The sequence below is a fragment of the Manis javanica genome, chromosome 11, assembly GCF_040802235.1.
Source record: "Manis javanica isolate MJ-LG chromosome 11, MJ_LKY, whole genome shotgun sequence".
NCBI classification, from domain to species: Eukaryota; Metazoa; Chordata; class Mammalia; order Pholidota; family Manidae; genus Manis; species Manis javanica.
The window spans coordinates 109,265,735-109,279,566 of NC_133166.1; the positions used below are offsets into that span (position 1 = coordinate 109,265,735).

General features: G+C 51.4%; 1 protein-coding gene across 2 annotated transcripts in view; it reads right to left on the reverse strand.

Moving 5' to 3' along the window:
* Positions 1-2,413: 2,413 nt before the first annotated feature.
* CPT1A (carnitine palmitoyltransferase 1A) overlaps positions 2,414-13,832 on the reverse strand; it is a 47,540-nt gene continuing 36,121 nt past the window's right edge. For both annotated transcript variants that reach the window (XM_073217237.1, XM_073217238.1), the window contains exons 15-19: positions 7,784-7,918; positions 6,366-6,518; positions 5,628-5,741; positions 5,288-5,380; positions 2,414-4,546 (exon numbers count right to left, since the gene is read on the reverse strand). In XM_073217237.1, coding sequence (XP_073073338.1) covers positions 4,460-4,546; positions 5,288-5,380; positions 5,628-5,741; positions 6,366-6,518; positions 7,784-7,918 — 582 coding nt within the window. In that variant the 3' untranslated portion in view covers positions 2,414-4,459. The remainder of the gene's footprint in view (positions 4,547-5,287; positions 5,381-5,627; positions 5,742-6,365; positions 6,519-7,783; positions 7,919-13,832) is intronic.

The window sequence follows — 13,832 nt, forward strand, 5'->3', positions numbered from 1 at the left end:
GCGGGGCGGGGCCAGTGCCAGGGGCGGGGCGCTGGTGGGCGGGGCGAGGCCCGTCGGGGGCGGGGCGCGGGTGGGTGGGGCGGGGTCAGTGCCAGGGGCGGGGGCGCGGGTGGGCGGGGCGAGGCCCGTCGGGGGCGGGGGCGCGGGTGGGGGTGGGGGCCTGGGCCAGGGGCGGGGCGCGGCCCGGCGGGGGCGGGGCGGTGCCAGGCTGCGGCGGAGCGCGGGTGGGCGCGGCGGAGCGTGGGTGGGCGAGGCGGGGTCAGACGGGGGCGGGGCCTGCGCGTCGGGGCCAGGCGCACTGAGGCGGGTGGAGAGCGGGCGGGGGGCGGGACACGGGGCGGAGCTCGTGGAGGTGGGTGGAGTCTGAGCCGCCCGGCGGGGTGGGCGGAGACATGGGCGGAGCGCGCGGGTGTGGGAGGGTGCTTGGTGGGAGGTGCCCTAGCAGGTGGGGCGAGGCGGGGCGGGGCTCATGGGGCGCAGGGGGATCCTCAGCCTCGCGGCGGGGCCCAGGACCTGCAGTTTCGGGGGCGTGGGCAAGGAGGGCCTTTGCCGGGACCCGCAGCGCCAGGCTCAAGAGGGGAAACTGAGGCTCTCAGGCCAGTGTGATGCCGCGCTGGGTGGGACTCCTAGCTTGATTCTGACCTTGAAGTGTGTTTTTTCTGCTCTCCTCAGGTGGACAGAGGGCTCCCCCATCGGGCACACACTTCAGCTCCCCGCTCTGAGCCTCGGACGTTAACCCCGGGGGCTGGGGACTGGGCGAAATCCACCTTTCATAGAAGCAGAAGCCAACGTTGCTTAGTCAAGAGAAGAGGTGAAAGCTTATTTAGGATTATAGCCCCTGACCTGCACGTCCCACCCGGCAGTGACGGTATTCTGGGCATGGGAGTGAGGAGCCAGGGGTGAGGAGCCAAAAGTATTGTTTTGTAAAATACAAATGTAAAACATCAGCTTCCTAGTTACATTTTTAAAAAATTTCTAAGTCCAACAGTTGTGACCAAGACACAGCAACACTTTGTTCTATTTAGCTGTACACTTTTAGCACTAAGAAATCCCACAGAAATTTTGCACAGTGGACAATTCCTAAATTTAAGGTACAGCCTTAAGTGTGCTAGGACTTTATCTGAAAAATTATTCTGGGAGATTAAACTTGACTTTAGAAGAACATAATTAAATGCTCACTGTTGTAATTTTCCTGCCACGTGAATGACTTAGAATATATTCCCACAAATTCATTACAAACACACCTGGACGGGAAGTCCGCCTCTTGGAGGGCTCACTTCCTGTGTGCCTAAAATCTATAGGGCAGGACTCTTTAGGAAGCTCTAGTGGCTTCTTCAGAGGAGAAGTTGGGTAGCTTTCTTCTTTACGTAAACTTTCCTGTTGAGTATTTAAAGAAAAAGCTGACGTTCCCTTGAGCACCATGTGGTCCCCAGTCACACTGCTGTTCACTGTGAAGTCTGCTGGCCATCTTTCCAGCCCCTTCCTGGGGACTTGTGCGTGTGGAGGGGGGTGGGCCTTGCTCTAATTTTATGGCTGGAATAATCACGTCACAAGGAACTCAGCTGAGTTCAGGAGCAGGGCTGAGAACACAACTTGAGCTTCTCAACCTGTAGGAATTGAGAAGGCAGCTAATATAAATCCAAGAGCCCAAGTAAAAAACGGGGAGAGCTTGAATAGCCTAGGCAAGCACACCTATCCACAGCTACACCATTCATTCACTCACACATCAGACATTTTTGATGGGCAGCTCCCATGCATCAGGTGTGCATGGCCACTGTGTGCGTCACCAAGCTAGTCTGACTGAAAGGCGCAGAACCTGATACTTGCAGGTCTCCTAGAAGCTCTTCCAGCCCTGCTGGAGCAGCTAAAGCCACTGCCTTGTCATTCAGGTCTGGTTCAACCCTGCTTCTCAACCCGCGTCCTTTTGGTGCGGAGCTACAGCCGCCTGCCCCCGATCCTCTTACTTGTCCTGGAACACTTAAGGTTCTCTGACTGGTTCTCTTGGTTCTCTACTGCCTACCACTGGGACTTGATCTGCACGACAGCCAGAACCTGCTGGGGTCCCCACTGCATTCCCGTGCCTAGAACAGACCCTAGCACACAGTAAGTGCTCAGTAAGAACTACCAAGAAACAAATTCATGCACTCATTTAACAGACACTTATTGAGCACCTACTATCTGTCAGCACCGTTCTAGGCATAGGGGCAAGGAGTGCATGAATGAATGTGTAAGTCCACAGCCCTATTTAGCAGCTTCCCCTTCGGTCCACACAAGTCTAGTGCTGCCCACTCCGCCCCACCCTAGGCACTTCTGCTATACCTCCATTAGTCTCTCCCCTTCATCTCAAGTGCCTGACCTGGGCACCTGACTTACAACCTCCTCAGTGTAACAAAAAGGACAGAAACAAATAACATAGTAGACTGGGATTAATGTGTTTATTAATGATAACATTCATACTGCATTTCTAAGACTTACATCCAAAGAGCATATTGTATTTACATGCCATGGAAGTCCAAGAGAACAAATTCAAACCACAGCTCTGTTAAGACTAGGACTTGTTCGCAATTAAATTAAATACACAATACTCTTACCTTTTCTTTTCAACATGTACAACAAAAACCCACTCTTTCTTCTTTTGAGGAATATAAAATTGCATTGATAACTGCACTGATTAGCAACAATTACTTTTGAAAGATTTAAAACCTGAGAGACAAGCCCAAATGTGTGTGCTAACACGTGTACATTCAAATTCACGTATGAATGCTAGGTAACAGAGTGGTCAGTGGGCGACAGTGCAGGATTTAGGTGGCTTGATGGTGATCGATGCCGGTTTGATTGGGAGTCATGCCAGCCTGGGGCACTGAGGGCTACTCCCTCCACACCACCTTGACTATGTTCCACAGATGAACGGGGAGTGGGAGGGAGGTTGTTACTGTAGTTGTTGATTTTCATCTTTGCTTTCCTGTCCATTTTCATTTCTTCCTGCTTTTAAGAGGGGAAAAAAAATCTTTGGCCCATGTAGGTGGGATTTTTCCATTACAACAGATACAGAAATGAAACCTGCCTGCGCCCTGTGGCAAGTGCCCCGCTCCTGCAGCTCAGCCCCGTCGCCCCGTCACTGGAGCGCAGAAGTCAGGGAGGCAACCCAATCAGAACAAAGTGGTCAGAGAGCTATATACACGATTCTAAAAACGGAGAGCTAAGCTTGTCATTACCGCCCAGAAGCAGTGAGTATTTCATTCCATGATCCTTTAGGCTTACTTTAAATACTGAAGACGACTCAGTGCATAACTGGCTTTCTGGTCAAATAGACACTTTCGATAGATGCACACCCATCTAAGTGGTAGGCTGTTAAACCTCGTGCTCATCATTGTGACATTTCAGTCTGTCTGCATCTGCCTGCATCTCGCCTTCCCTCTCACCAGGTGGGATTAGAAAGCAGCCTGTTGGCATCCTGGTGCCGAACTCTCCTATTCTGAGGTTCTCAAGTTCCTCTTTTCTCAGCAGCACATGTCAGCTATCCTGGCTGTCATGGATAAGCAGGAATCCCGAGGCACATATTATATTTCATTCTTCAGTGGCTACTCCAGATACTAATTGACCTCATACCCCTTGTTCCCCGTTTCTGATACACATGATCTGGCACAGCTGCCTTCATGAGGGAACCAGGCTTCCTGGGAGCGGGGGAAACACAGGAACATGCGTATTTAAGGTTATCCACTCAAAAAATTGAGACGGGGGAAAGACACCCACAATTCCACTTAAAGACTTCACAAAATAAATCTTTCACCCACTCTCACTTACATTTAGGGCCTTCCATTTTAAGGCACTGGGGTTTGAAGACTTGCAATGTCAGTAAGACTAAAGATGTGGCACACGGCTTGCTTCAAACACAAGAGGCAAACACAGACCACTGACTGGACAATGACAGTTCTGCACAGAGACTGTTTTTAGAAGCATGGCGTCTTCAGTTAGTGCATTACCTGCGTGCCAGCTACTAACTGCTAACATCTCTAACTTGAACAACGCTTTTCTCTCTGAAGAAAACAAGTGTTTACACTACTGTGATAAAATTAAATGCCCATAAGTACCAGGTGTTCAGGTGTCACTGAGGGAGCGTGCTGCTTCCATTTCCCACATGTGTGAAGTCACAACCCTACTAATTCCCCAATTAGCTCAACAATATTTTAATCCCATAACAAACCCAAGTCAATGCAAAGACTTTTGGGGGACTTGATCTGATGTGTCCGAAGTCAGGACCTGCTTGGAAATGGCAGGGTCATGCCTCACACGGTAGAACCTGCTGTTCTAGAAAAACAAAACGCCAAACCCTGGATGGAAGGAAATGTCCGAGTTTTAGAGCAGTCTTTCCTCCTGGTCTGCAATCAGGATGAGTAGCTATTTTTCATTTGGGTTTTGCCAGAAGGGCTCATTCTCCTCCACGGCAGCAATAATGGAGTTACTTTTTGGAATTGGGGCTGAACCCAAACAAGGTGATGATGTCACACATCGCCTCTTTCAGGTGCTTCCCAAAGCGATGAGAATCCTTTCGTTGAAAAACAAGAAACAAAAACACATTACAATGTGGAAATCCCCACATCTCAAGCCTTTTCACTTGTGATCTCACTCGAAGAACATTCCTCTTTGCCAATTCTCTCAGCTTTGACTTAAGGGCTCTGTTATTCCTTTATACATTCTGGGGAAAGGCCGGGGCTCGAGGGGACAACGGTCTGTGACTGTGTGGATGTACTGGAGTGAAGGCTTCTCTTAAAGCACATGCGCTACGTGAAGCCCAGAGAGTAATGGAACTCCACGATTCTCTGTTGATGATGGCCTTGGCTTTGCCTGTCAGGCTACGTACAACGTGGAAAGGAGAGAATATGAATCAGTGTTGAGTGCGCCATGCTGGGAAGGAGGTCGTGCCCCATTCGCCAAGGATGAGGCAGGCCCCTCCCTCGCTTGGCCGTGTACGTGCATTTCTTACTGTGTGCACACTCATCTTAGCCCACTGTCCAACTGTTACAGAGAATGAAAGTTACACAGGCACTCTGACATTAAGATTTCAAACCACTGCTGTGAGCCAAGATAAACATTTTCAACCAGATAAGATAATTTCTTCAAAACCAAATCAAGAGAACTTTGAAATTCCTTTATTTGGAAATGTCCAAACCAAGTAAACGTATATCACTGACTTGAAATTTTCTGTCAAATTAAGGATGTGCTCCCCTTCCAAAGAAAATGGTGCACAATCAGCATCCTTTGAAAGGGGACGGTGTTCTGTACTTACTGTCTCGGGGCTGGAGAGCTTGGAGGAGATGTGGAAGTTGATGAGATCCTCTCCCACAAGGATATACGACACGCCATAGCCATCGTCAGCGACCTACACAACAAGGCCGTTTACACGCACAGCCTTGGGAAGGAGGCGGTGGGGACGGGAGCTCCCTGACGCTTTGAATACAAGCCTGCCATCAGCATTGGTATTAATCAGCGGGGATTCCTCTTTGGGGGGCACACCCTCAAAGTAACGACAGGAGTTCAGAACCAGCAGGGGCCCGAAGCAGAGGTGGACGGGCACGTCCTCTCCCTGGGACGTGCGGTTCTGTGTACACTGATGCCCAGACACCTACCGGTCCAAAGCCCCCTCCGCTGGACACATACTCCGGATTCCGTTCCAAATCGAACAGCTCCACCTGCTGCTGAGGGGTTTGGCTGGTCGATAATCTCCAAGGCTCAGATAACACCTGTTGAGTAAAACAAGGGAATTTTCCAATGACACTTTTTCCAATCCCTCTCTGTCCTCAGGGAGCTGTCTCAGCTCTCCGCAGGGGTGCCACTGGCTCAGGGCAGCGGAGGGGCGGGGCAAATGCAGCACATGGGCCAGAGGGGCTCAAGGAGTCTCGGGCAGAAAAGGTGGCGGATACCCTAAGATTTGGAATGGGGGCTGGGGTGTCCTGGAGGCCCCACGAGCCCCGCTCCCACGAGCCGGCAGCTAATTTTCAAGAATTTTTCAGGTTGCTCATTCAACACAACCATTATTAAAAATTAAATGTCATAATTAAATAGATTCTGTTAAAAATGAAGGTGATAAATGAAAAGTCACATCCCAATTACTTGAGTACCTTCAGCTCTGATCTTGCTCTAGAGGTTAGTTACGTCTAGCAAGTCAGGAGGGTCGATCTGCTAGCAAGGCGTGCTTGGGGGCTGACGAAATGCCGCACAAGAAATGCAACGCCAACTCGGCTCACGGTGACCGTGAGGCCAAAGACCCATCAGTTAGCCCGGTTCCCAGCAAGGACGTCCTGGTTTCCCCAGGTCGGGGTTAGCCAATGAAGCCAGGTGAGCTGCCACAGGTGGACAGGACTTACCTCCTTAAGGAAAGGGGAATCGACGGCGAGATATTTGGATACCACATAAAGGCAGAAGAGGTGGCGGTCGATCCCAGAGCCAGTCATCGCAAGGCGGTACAGATGCTGATGATTCTCAGATGCGATCTTGAATAATTTGAGCTTCTGTTCAACCTAAGCAGCAAAGGATGGACGGCTTCAAGTCACGCAGTGCGGACCTGAGCTCCACGACACAGGCAGGAGGCCCCCCTCCCCACTGCTCCGACCAGGCACCATAAAAGCAGGTGTCTGAGGGCCTCTGGGACAGATGCTCTGGGGCAGCCACCCAGGCGGCCTGACCGGAAGCCCCATGGGCCACCATCACTCCCCAGATTTATGCCTCAAATGGCTGGGGGTGGGGTATGCTTTCGAAGTACTTTGGGGGTCCTATGTGTGCAGCCTGCTGGGCATGACTTCACCTTTTACACAAATGGGATTGCCAGGTAGGTAGGGAAGCTCAAGCTCCCAGTGCTCATTGTCTGAGAACGGAGCCCTGCCCCTCTCGGTCGATGGCAACGTCACCACGGCTCATAAACAATCCTCCCACGTCCTGGCCGGCAACCCTGCTGAGGCGGCTCTTCTGGGGCTGTGGAGTCTGACCCAGTTCTGCCTTCGGTTCTTCTGGGCTCTGTTAGTCACTCCCAGCACGAGAGTGATCCAGCGCCATTAGGTGGGAGCCTGTCCAGACTCTGACCCACCCAGGCAAGACCCGGTCTTGAAGGCTATTGTTGAGGCAGCTAATGATTCATCAGAGGGGCCATCATGACGCCGACTTAATTCTATCTACAGAACTGAAAGCCTTTCCCGAAGAAAATCTCCCCAGCGCAGGGCAGGGCAGAGCAGCCTGGTCTGCGACTCCTTGGCCACCAGCAGTAGGTCCCTGTGCCCTGGGTCAGGGGACCTGGGCACAGACCAGCCACTCACCAGCTGGGCGGGCCGGCAGTTTGCTGAACCCATGAGTCTCTGTTGTTATCTACAGAAATGAACTGATGACGCTTTGCCAGGATCTCCAAAGGCAATGCATGGAAAACCCGGGCCCGCGAGCCTGCTCTGGGGGCTCCCGTGTGGGCGGTGGGCGTCAGTGACCCCAAGCAGGGGCTCCCGTGGAATGGCCACTGCTTTCTCACCTAGACCCCGACTACCCGTACTGCTCTGCAGAACCCACCACCAGTTACTTCATCCATCTGTTCCGTACGGTCCTATGCCAGACTCCCAGGAAGTATAATCTGATTTGCAGAAGTCACAGAAGACAGAGGACTGACACAGACTCTCTGAGTGTGTCCTGAACATCACGCATCAACACCCTAACACTGAAGGAAAGGAGAAGCTCGGTGTGGAGTCTCAGGAGAAGAGGGCACACACAGGATCTAACCAGAGGAGCTGGCACGTTAGAACGTTACCGTTTGGCTGGGGTCCGTCATGGCCAGCACGAAGTTGCACGACTCAGTGGTACAGGAACGCACTGTCTCTGTCCTCCCCTCACGGAAGAGCCGGGTCATGGAGGCCTCGTATGTGAGGCAAAATTTGCCCATGTCCTGGGGAAGGAAAAATGTTTTAATGCAAAGCAGGGCATGCAGATGAGCTCTGACATATAAGAAGAGACTGGCCAAGGGCAGCAGGGAAGAGCAGATCCGTCGTCAGCTTTGGTCTCCAGCCATCAGGTTTTACACAGGGTTATGTAGCAGGCAGGTGGAGACGTCATTAGTTACGGAAAGGTCTAGGGGGGTGGCAGGGAGGGTGGTCAGTTCTGGGTATCAGGGTTCCATTTCCAGATGCAGCCGATGCCATGGCACAACTTGAGTCTCACACACCTCCCCAAGTACAAACGCATATATGGAAGTAGTACCCACAAGGGGCTCAGCATGCAAGTCTGAAACGATTTAAGACATAAAGCGTTGGCAGGAGACACTGCACCACACTGGCATGGTGGTTAGAATGACCCAGTACAGAGACTGGTGCTTCAAGAGAGGGTGCAATCCAGGAGGGGTGTCCCCCCAAGGGAGGGTGGCCAGCCACGCCAGGAGGTGGAACAGCTAATCCTGAGACGGGAGGGAGACAGGGCCAGAGGGACCAGAGGAGGCTGGGATACTGACAGGCTTCCACAGGATGCTCCCATTTTCCCGGTAAAAAAGAGGAAAGGTGGCCTGCTGGCACAGGGGTGGAGTGAGGTGCTGAAGTCAGGAGAGGGAGCATGAAACTGGCATTCAGGGGCACAGGGTGGGCCACCAGAGTTGGTGCTCACTGATTTAAACTGGACGAGCCAGCACAGCGGGTTATCTCCCGGCCATGATGGCTTCTGGGACTGCTGCCCTGAACCAAGGGCGTTTCTGCTGGGCTGCACACCGCAGGTCCAAGGTCAGGAATGCTGATGGCAGGCCAGGGCCCAGACCCACGAGGGGAGACGGGAAGGTGAGAGGAGGGGACTCTGGAGTCGGGGGCCAGAGGGGCAATGGGCACGTCAGGGCAGCCGGTGGTGCCTGACGCTGAGCCCACAGCATCCAAGCGCCCGCCATGGGGGGAAACCGCGTGCTAACTAGCGAGTCACACACAGCCATTAGGCCAGCTGGAGACACGCACTTCCCAATATGCACAGGGAGGTGATCCACAGCGGTTTGTGGATCGAAATTATTCCTGCCCAGACGACATCTCTGGACTTGGGCCCTTGTGACAGGCCGAAGCTGTGACGGTAAATCCGGAGGGGGTGCTGAAGGCCAGGGGGAACGCCCCCTTGCCCTGGCCCCAGGTGCCAGGGCTGCCAGCGCATTCACCACCCCCGCCGTCCTGCCTGTAGTGGGATGCAGCAAGCAGGCCACATGTGAGGCACACGGGGTCCGGGGCACTGCTGTGGTGTCCCCGGGCCCCGGGCGCCCAACAAAAGCAGCACCAATCCAGCACACTCTCCTTCAACACCCCAGGCGTTACGTTTCCCTGGGATGGCGTCCAGGAGGGGTTCCAACTCCTCGCCCTGCACCTCGGTAAGCAGGGCTCCCGCATGTATCAGATACCTTCCAGGGGACAGCACACCCCAGCTCCTGCATTACAGGTGTTTCTAGAGCGGCACACGACGCAGCTGGGGGGAGGGAAGAGGAAGGAGGAGGAGGACACAGGGATGAAGCACAAATGTGCTGCTTTAGTAATTTAACAAAGGTTAACCTTATTTGAAGCCAACCTGCCAACATCAAACCTTAACTGTCTAAGTGGTCAGCACAATCATGCATTACACTCACAATTTTGAAAATGAACACTTAAAAACCTCTTGGCAAATGCACCAAATATTAGCATGCCCAGACCCCCACCCCGCAGAGCCAAACCGGGTGGCGCCTGCAGCCCCACCTAACCTGCCACGATAGCTGCCATCGGGAGAGCAGCCGCTCGCCACCGGCAAAACAGCTCCAGTTTCTAATGCGCAGGATCAAAAGACAAAGTATATAAAGATACCGACATATATGGTGTGAGAACACAAACCTTATGCACGGGGCTGTGGCCCCACGGCGAACTGCTCGGGTTGGTGACACCTTGGGGGACTTTTCCCCTCCAGTTTCCAAATGAAAAATAAATAGGACCCAAAGCAGCAGGCAGACAGCTGTAGACTGTAACTGCGGCTGCTGCCCAGTGCCGTCACTCATCCAATCATTAAGTATCTATTCCCTGACGCCTCTACCTCTCTGCCCGGCATGTTCCCAGCACTGGGGATGTGGTGACAAACGAGACAGATCACGTCCCTGCCCTCGAGGAGCAAATGTTCTAGCGACAGACGGACGATGAACAGGTCCATGAGGCCGAGTAGGGACAGGTGCACTGGGTGGGCACGGGGGATGGGGGCACTTGAAACCTCACCACCCATCCCTCATCCGGGAGACAGTGGCTGCTGGTGGACAGCACGTGCGAAGGCCCAGAGGCAGGAATGAGCCTGGCACATACGGGAGCAGCAGAGAGGCTGGTGTGGCAAAGGCAGAGTGAATGAGGCTGAAAGTGACTAGAGGAGGTTGGCAGGGCAGGCAGATGACCAGATCAGTGGCTACCAGCCTTGAGGGTGTGTGACCTTGGAAGGGAAAACATATTTCTTTGTTAATCTGCATTAACCTCAAACCAGAATATAACATAAGGAGCACAGTCAACAGATTACAGTAGATGCGAGCACTGCCTGTGACTCTGAATAGAAAACATAGCTATTTACACATCAAATTAAGGCTGCTGCAGCTATCCCCAAATACCAACTACACCCAGAGGTTGTTAGACGTGCTACTCAAAATTCAGGGCATGAATAATCACGTTTACTATGCCACAGATTTATGTTTAGTGTTTTGACATCTGCATTTTCATTAACTGGTTCCCTTTGTCATCCTGTGTATTTCCACTCAGCCTTTATAAACACTTTTTTGAGAAGCCCCAAGACTGTCCCATCTGCCTATGGGGCACAGATGAGTTTCAGAAGCCTGGAGCAGAGCCCCCGGACCACACAGCATGTCCCCCAGCTCCGAGCTGGGCAGACGGGTCTGAGGATCAGCTCAACCCGGAGCCCTGCCCATAATGGAGCCGGTGCTCACGTAACAGTGTTTGGAATGGATGAATCTGATTTACATTCTAATAGACCATTTCAGTATATCTGTCATTTTTAACAGACTAAGTGCTACGTGAAGTTTATGTGGAAGAGGGGTGGAGAATGAAAGGCTAATTATTTCTAGCCAGCGGGCAAAGAATGTAAGTGCTTGGGTTATCCTTAACTTTGGAAAAGTAACTTAATTTCTTAAGGATTAACCATAACACATGCATATTGAAAAAATTAAAGAGAAAAGTATAAGAAGATAAAGATTAACCTTTCACACCATCTCCTGCCAGTAGTTTACATCCATCCTTTCTAGGCTTTACCTATAATAAGAGAGGGGAAATGTTTTCTGTGAAGCACATGTAGTGAATAGTGTCGTCTTTGCGGGCCGATGGTCTCTCGACTACTCACAGTGCGGCTGTAACTCGAAAGCAGCCATGGACGGTATGCCCAAAAGGGGGTGTGGCTGCGGGCCAAAAGAATTTTTTCTATGAACTCTGAAATTTCATTTGATTTCCATGTATCATGAAATAATACTTGACATTTGAATTTTTTCAATTATTAAAAATGTAAAACCATTCTTAGCTCAAGAGCCATGCAAAAAAACAGGTAAAGGGCTGAATGTGGCCCACGGGCTGGAGTCTGCAGAATGCTGTAATAAATGACTGACTTTCACATGCTATTTTAGGACTGTTTTCATAGGATATACCACAGACATTATTGAATAGTTACATAACATGTCATTGTACAAAAATACAATAATTTAACAAGCTTCATATTGGTAACCTACAGATTGCTTCAAATTTTTACAGAGGGGCATGCTTAAACTCATCTCAGTGAACCTGTCCTTAAAGGATACAATTCTCAAAGTAGAATTTGCCAGGAAAACTGTTACGGGGGCATGATATATTTTACTGCTTGAATGAGTGACACAGATGAATGCATAAAACATCCCTTTCTCAGCCCGCTGTTACAAATACATAATTTTAAAAAGATCTCTACAAACTACATAGGCAAAAATTCAGTCTTATTTAAATTGCATGTATGGGATTCCTAGTAAGATTAAACTTTCTGGCACATTCACCATTTGTACTTTCTTCTCCTGTGAACCACCAGTTTCTGCTCTGACTCCATTTTTCTATTGGGCTGTTTTATTTTTTCTCCCCAATGGACCCATCTTGCCACCCTTGCCCACCCCACTTGCTATCAACTCACCCCTCCCCACTGACGTTAAACTCCTTCACCACATACTAGTCACGGAACTATTCTGGCTGTATTACATACACCATGTGAATTACTATAACCTCCCCATTCAGGCCTTGAAAGAACAAGTTTCCATCTCACCCTGCCCCATCTCCATCTTACTTCTATTTTTCAGAATGTTACTGGTCATTTTCAAAGGCCAGCTCTTCCAGGTAGGCTTGAGGATTAATCGGTCAGGCTCCCTCCTAAAATCACCTTCATGCCTCTGCCTCTGCTCTCGCGTTGAGCATGTGGACCAGGAGCCCTCACCTCTCGGGGCCAAGCCTTCCTGTCCGAAATCACGGCCTCGGCCCCCTTCCTCTCCCCTCCCAAAGGTCCCACCTGCTTTATCAATGCACGCCTGGGATCCCAGATTTTCATTCCCCATTTCCATTATATTTTCCTAAGATATTTTCTCCTTGTCCGTCATTGCTACCCAAGGAAGACACTGTCCTTGCAGAATCGTACCCCAGCGTCCTGAGGAGGCCTCTTAACCATCAAAGCCTTTCCACCTGCTCTCTCCTGAGTGGATACGAGTGTCCCTCCGCCCCATCACCCTGCCAGCTGCGCTCAGGCAGAGACACTCAGGAGCAGTGGGGCTGCTGGACGCAGCCTCGTGCTTCTCGTGTTAATGCGGTCGCCCCCACATCTCCACCTTTAAAGCCGTATGCTGGCCACAGATACATGACGGTATTTATCAAGTTAAGGAAATAGCCCCTGATACTAAGAGCCGTTACCAGGAATGGATGCTAAATTTTAAATGTCTTTTTTGTATCTGTCAAAACGACTGTCTGGTTTCTTCTGACCCGGTAAGAGGATTCAATCCGTTACTGGGTTTGCTGATACAAACCGTCCTCCCACTGCCGATACAAGCTGGTACTGGTGGTTACACTTCTCCTATACTGGCAGCTTCTACTGGCTATTTTATTTAGATTTTTTTGTGTTTATATGCATGCACAAAACTCAGCTATGGTTTTCTTTTTTTAGGTGTATCCATCCAATTAAGCCCTTGCACAGCGATTGAGTTCATGGGCTCTACACCTGCCTGTCTGGATCTGAGCCCAGCCTTCCCACTAGGAGCTGTAGACCTCAGACAGGTCACCTCCCCTCCTCGTGTGCAAAGCGGTCATGGAAAAGCGCCTTCTCGGGGTTACCGTGAGGGCTCACTGGCTCCTGCAAGGCACCGGGCGGGCACCAGGGCGGGCTCTGTGCGGCTCACCACCACGGTCAGAACGAGGCAGGTCCTGGGGCTCAGCCGGGCAGCGTGCTTCCTTCGTCCCTTCTGCTGAGCCAAACGCTCTTCAAAGCCACAAAGCGCCTCAGGCAGGGGGCTCTCCAACAACCCCCATTCACCCTTGGGTGCTGGCCTTTTCAGGCCTCCCACCTAGTCGTGGGTCGGCTTTACTAATTTGAGCTGCTGGAGAAAATAATCATTTTATCAAGATGCTCACGTGTACCCCTGCGGGGCCCAGTGCTCTCCACGGACATCTCTGTGCCTGAGGTGTCCCTCCACTTATGGTGCTAATACTGCGTGTTCAGGTGCAAAGGCTACTTATCAAGTCTGCATGCCAGTTCGTGAACTCTGAGGTCCAGTTCCTTGATCCTGTCCTATCTTTTAGTCGCCTGACCTTCAGACAAGAGCCAAGTCAAAGTGCACTGTG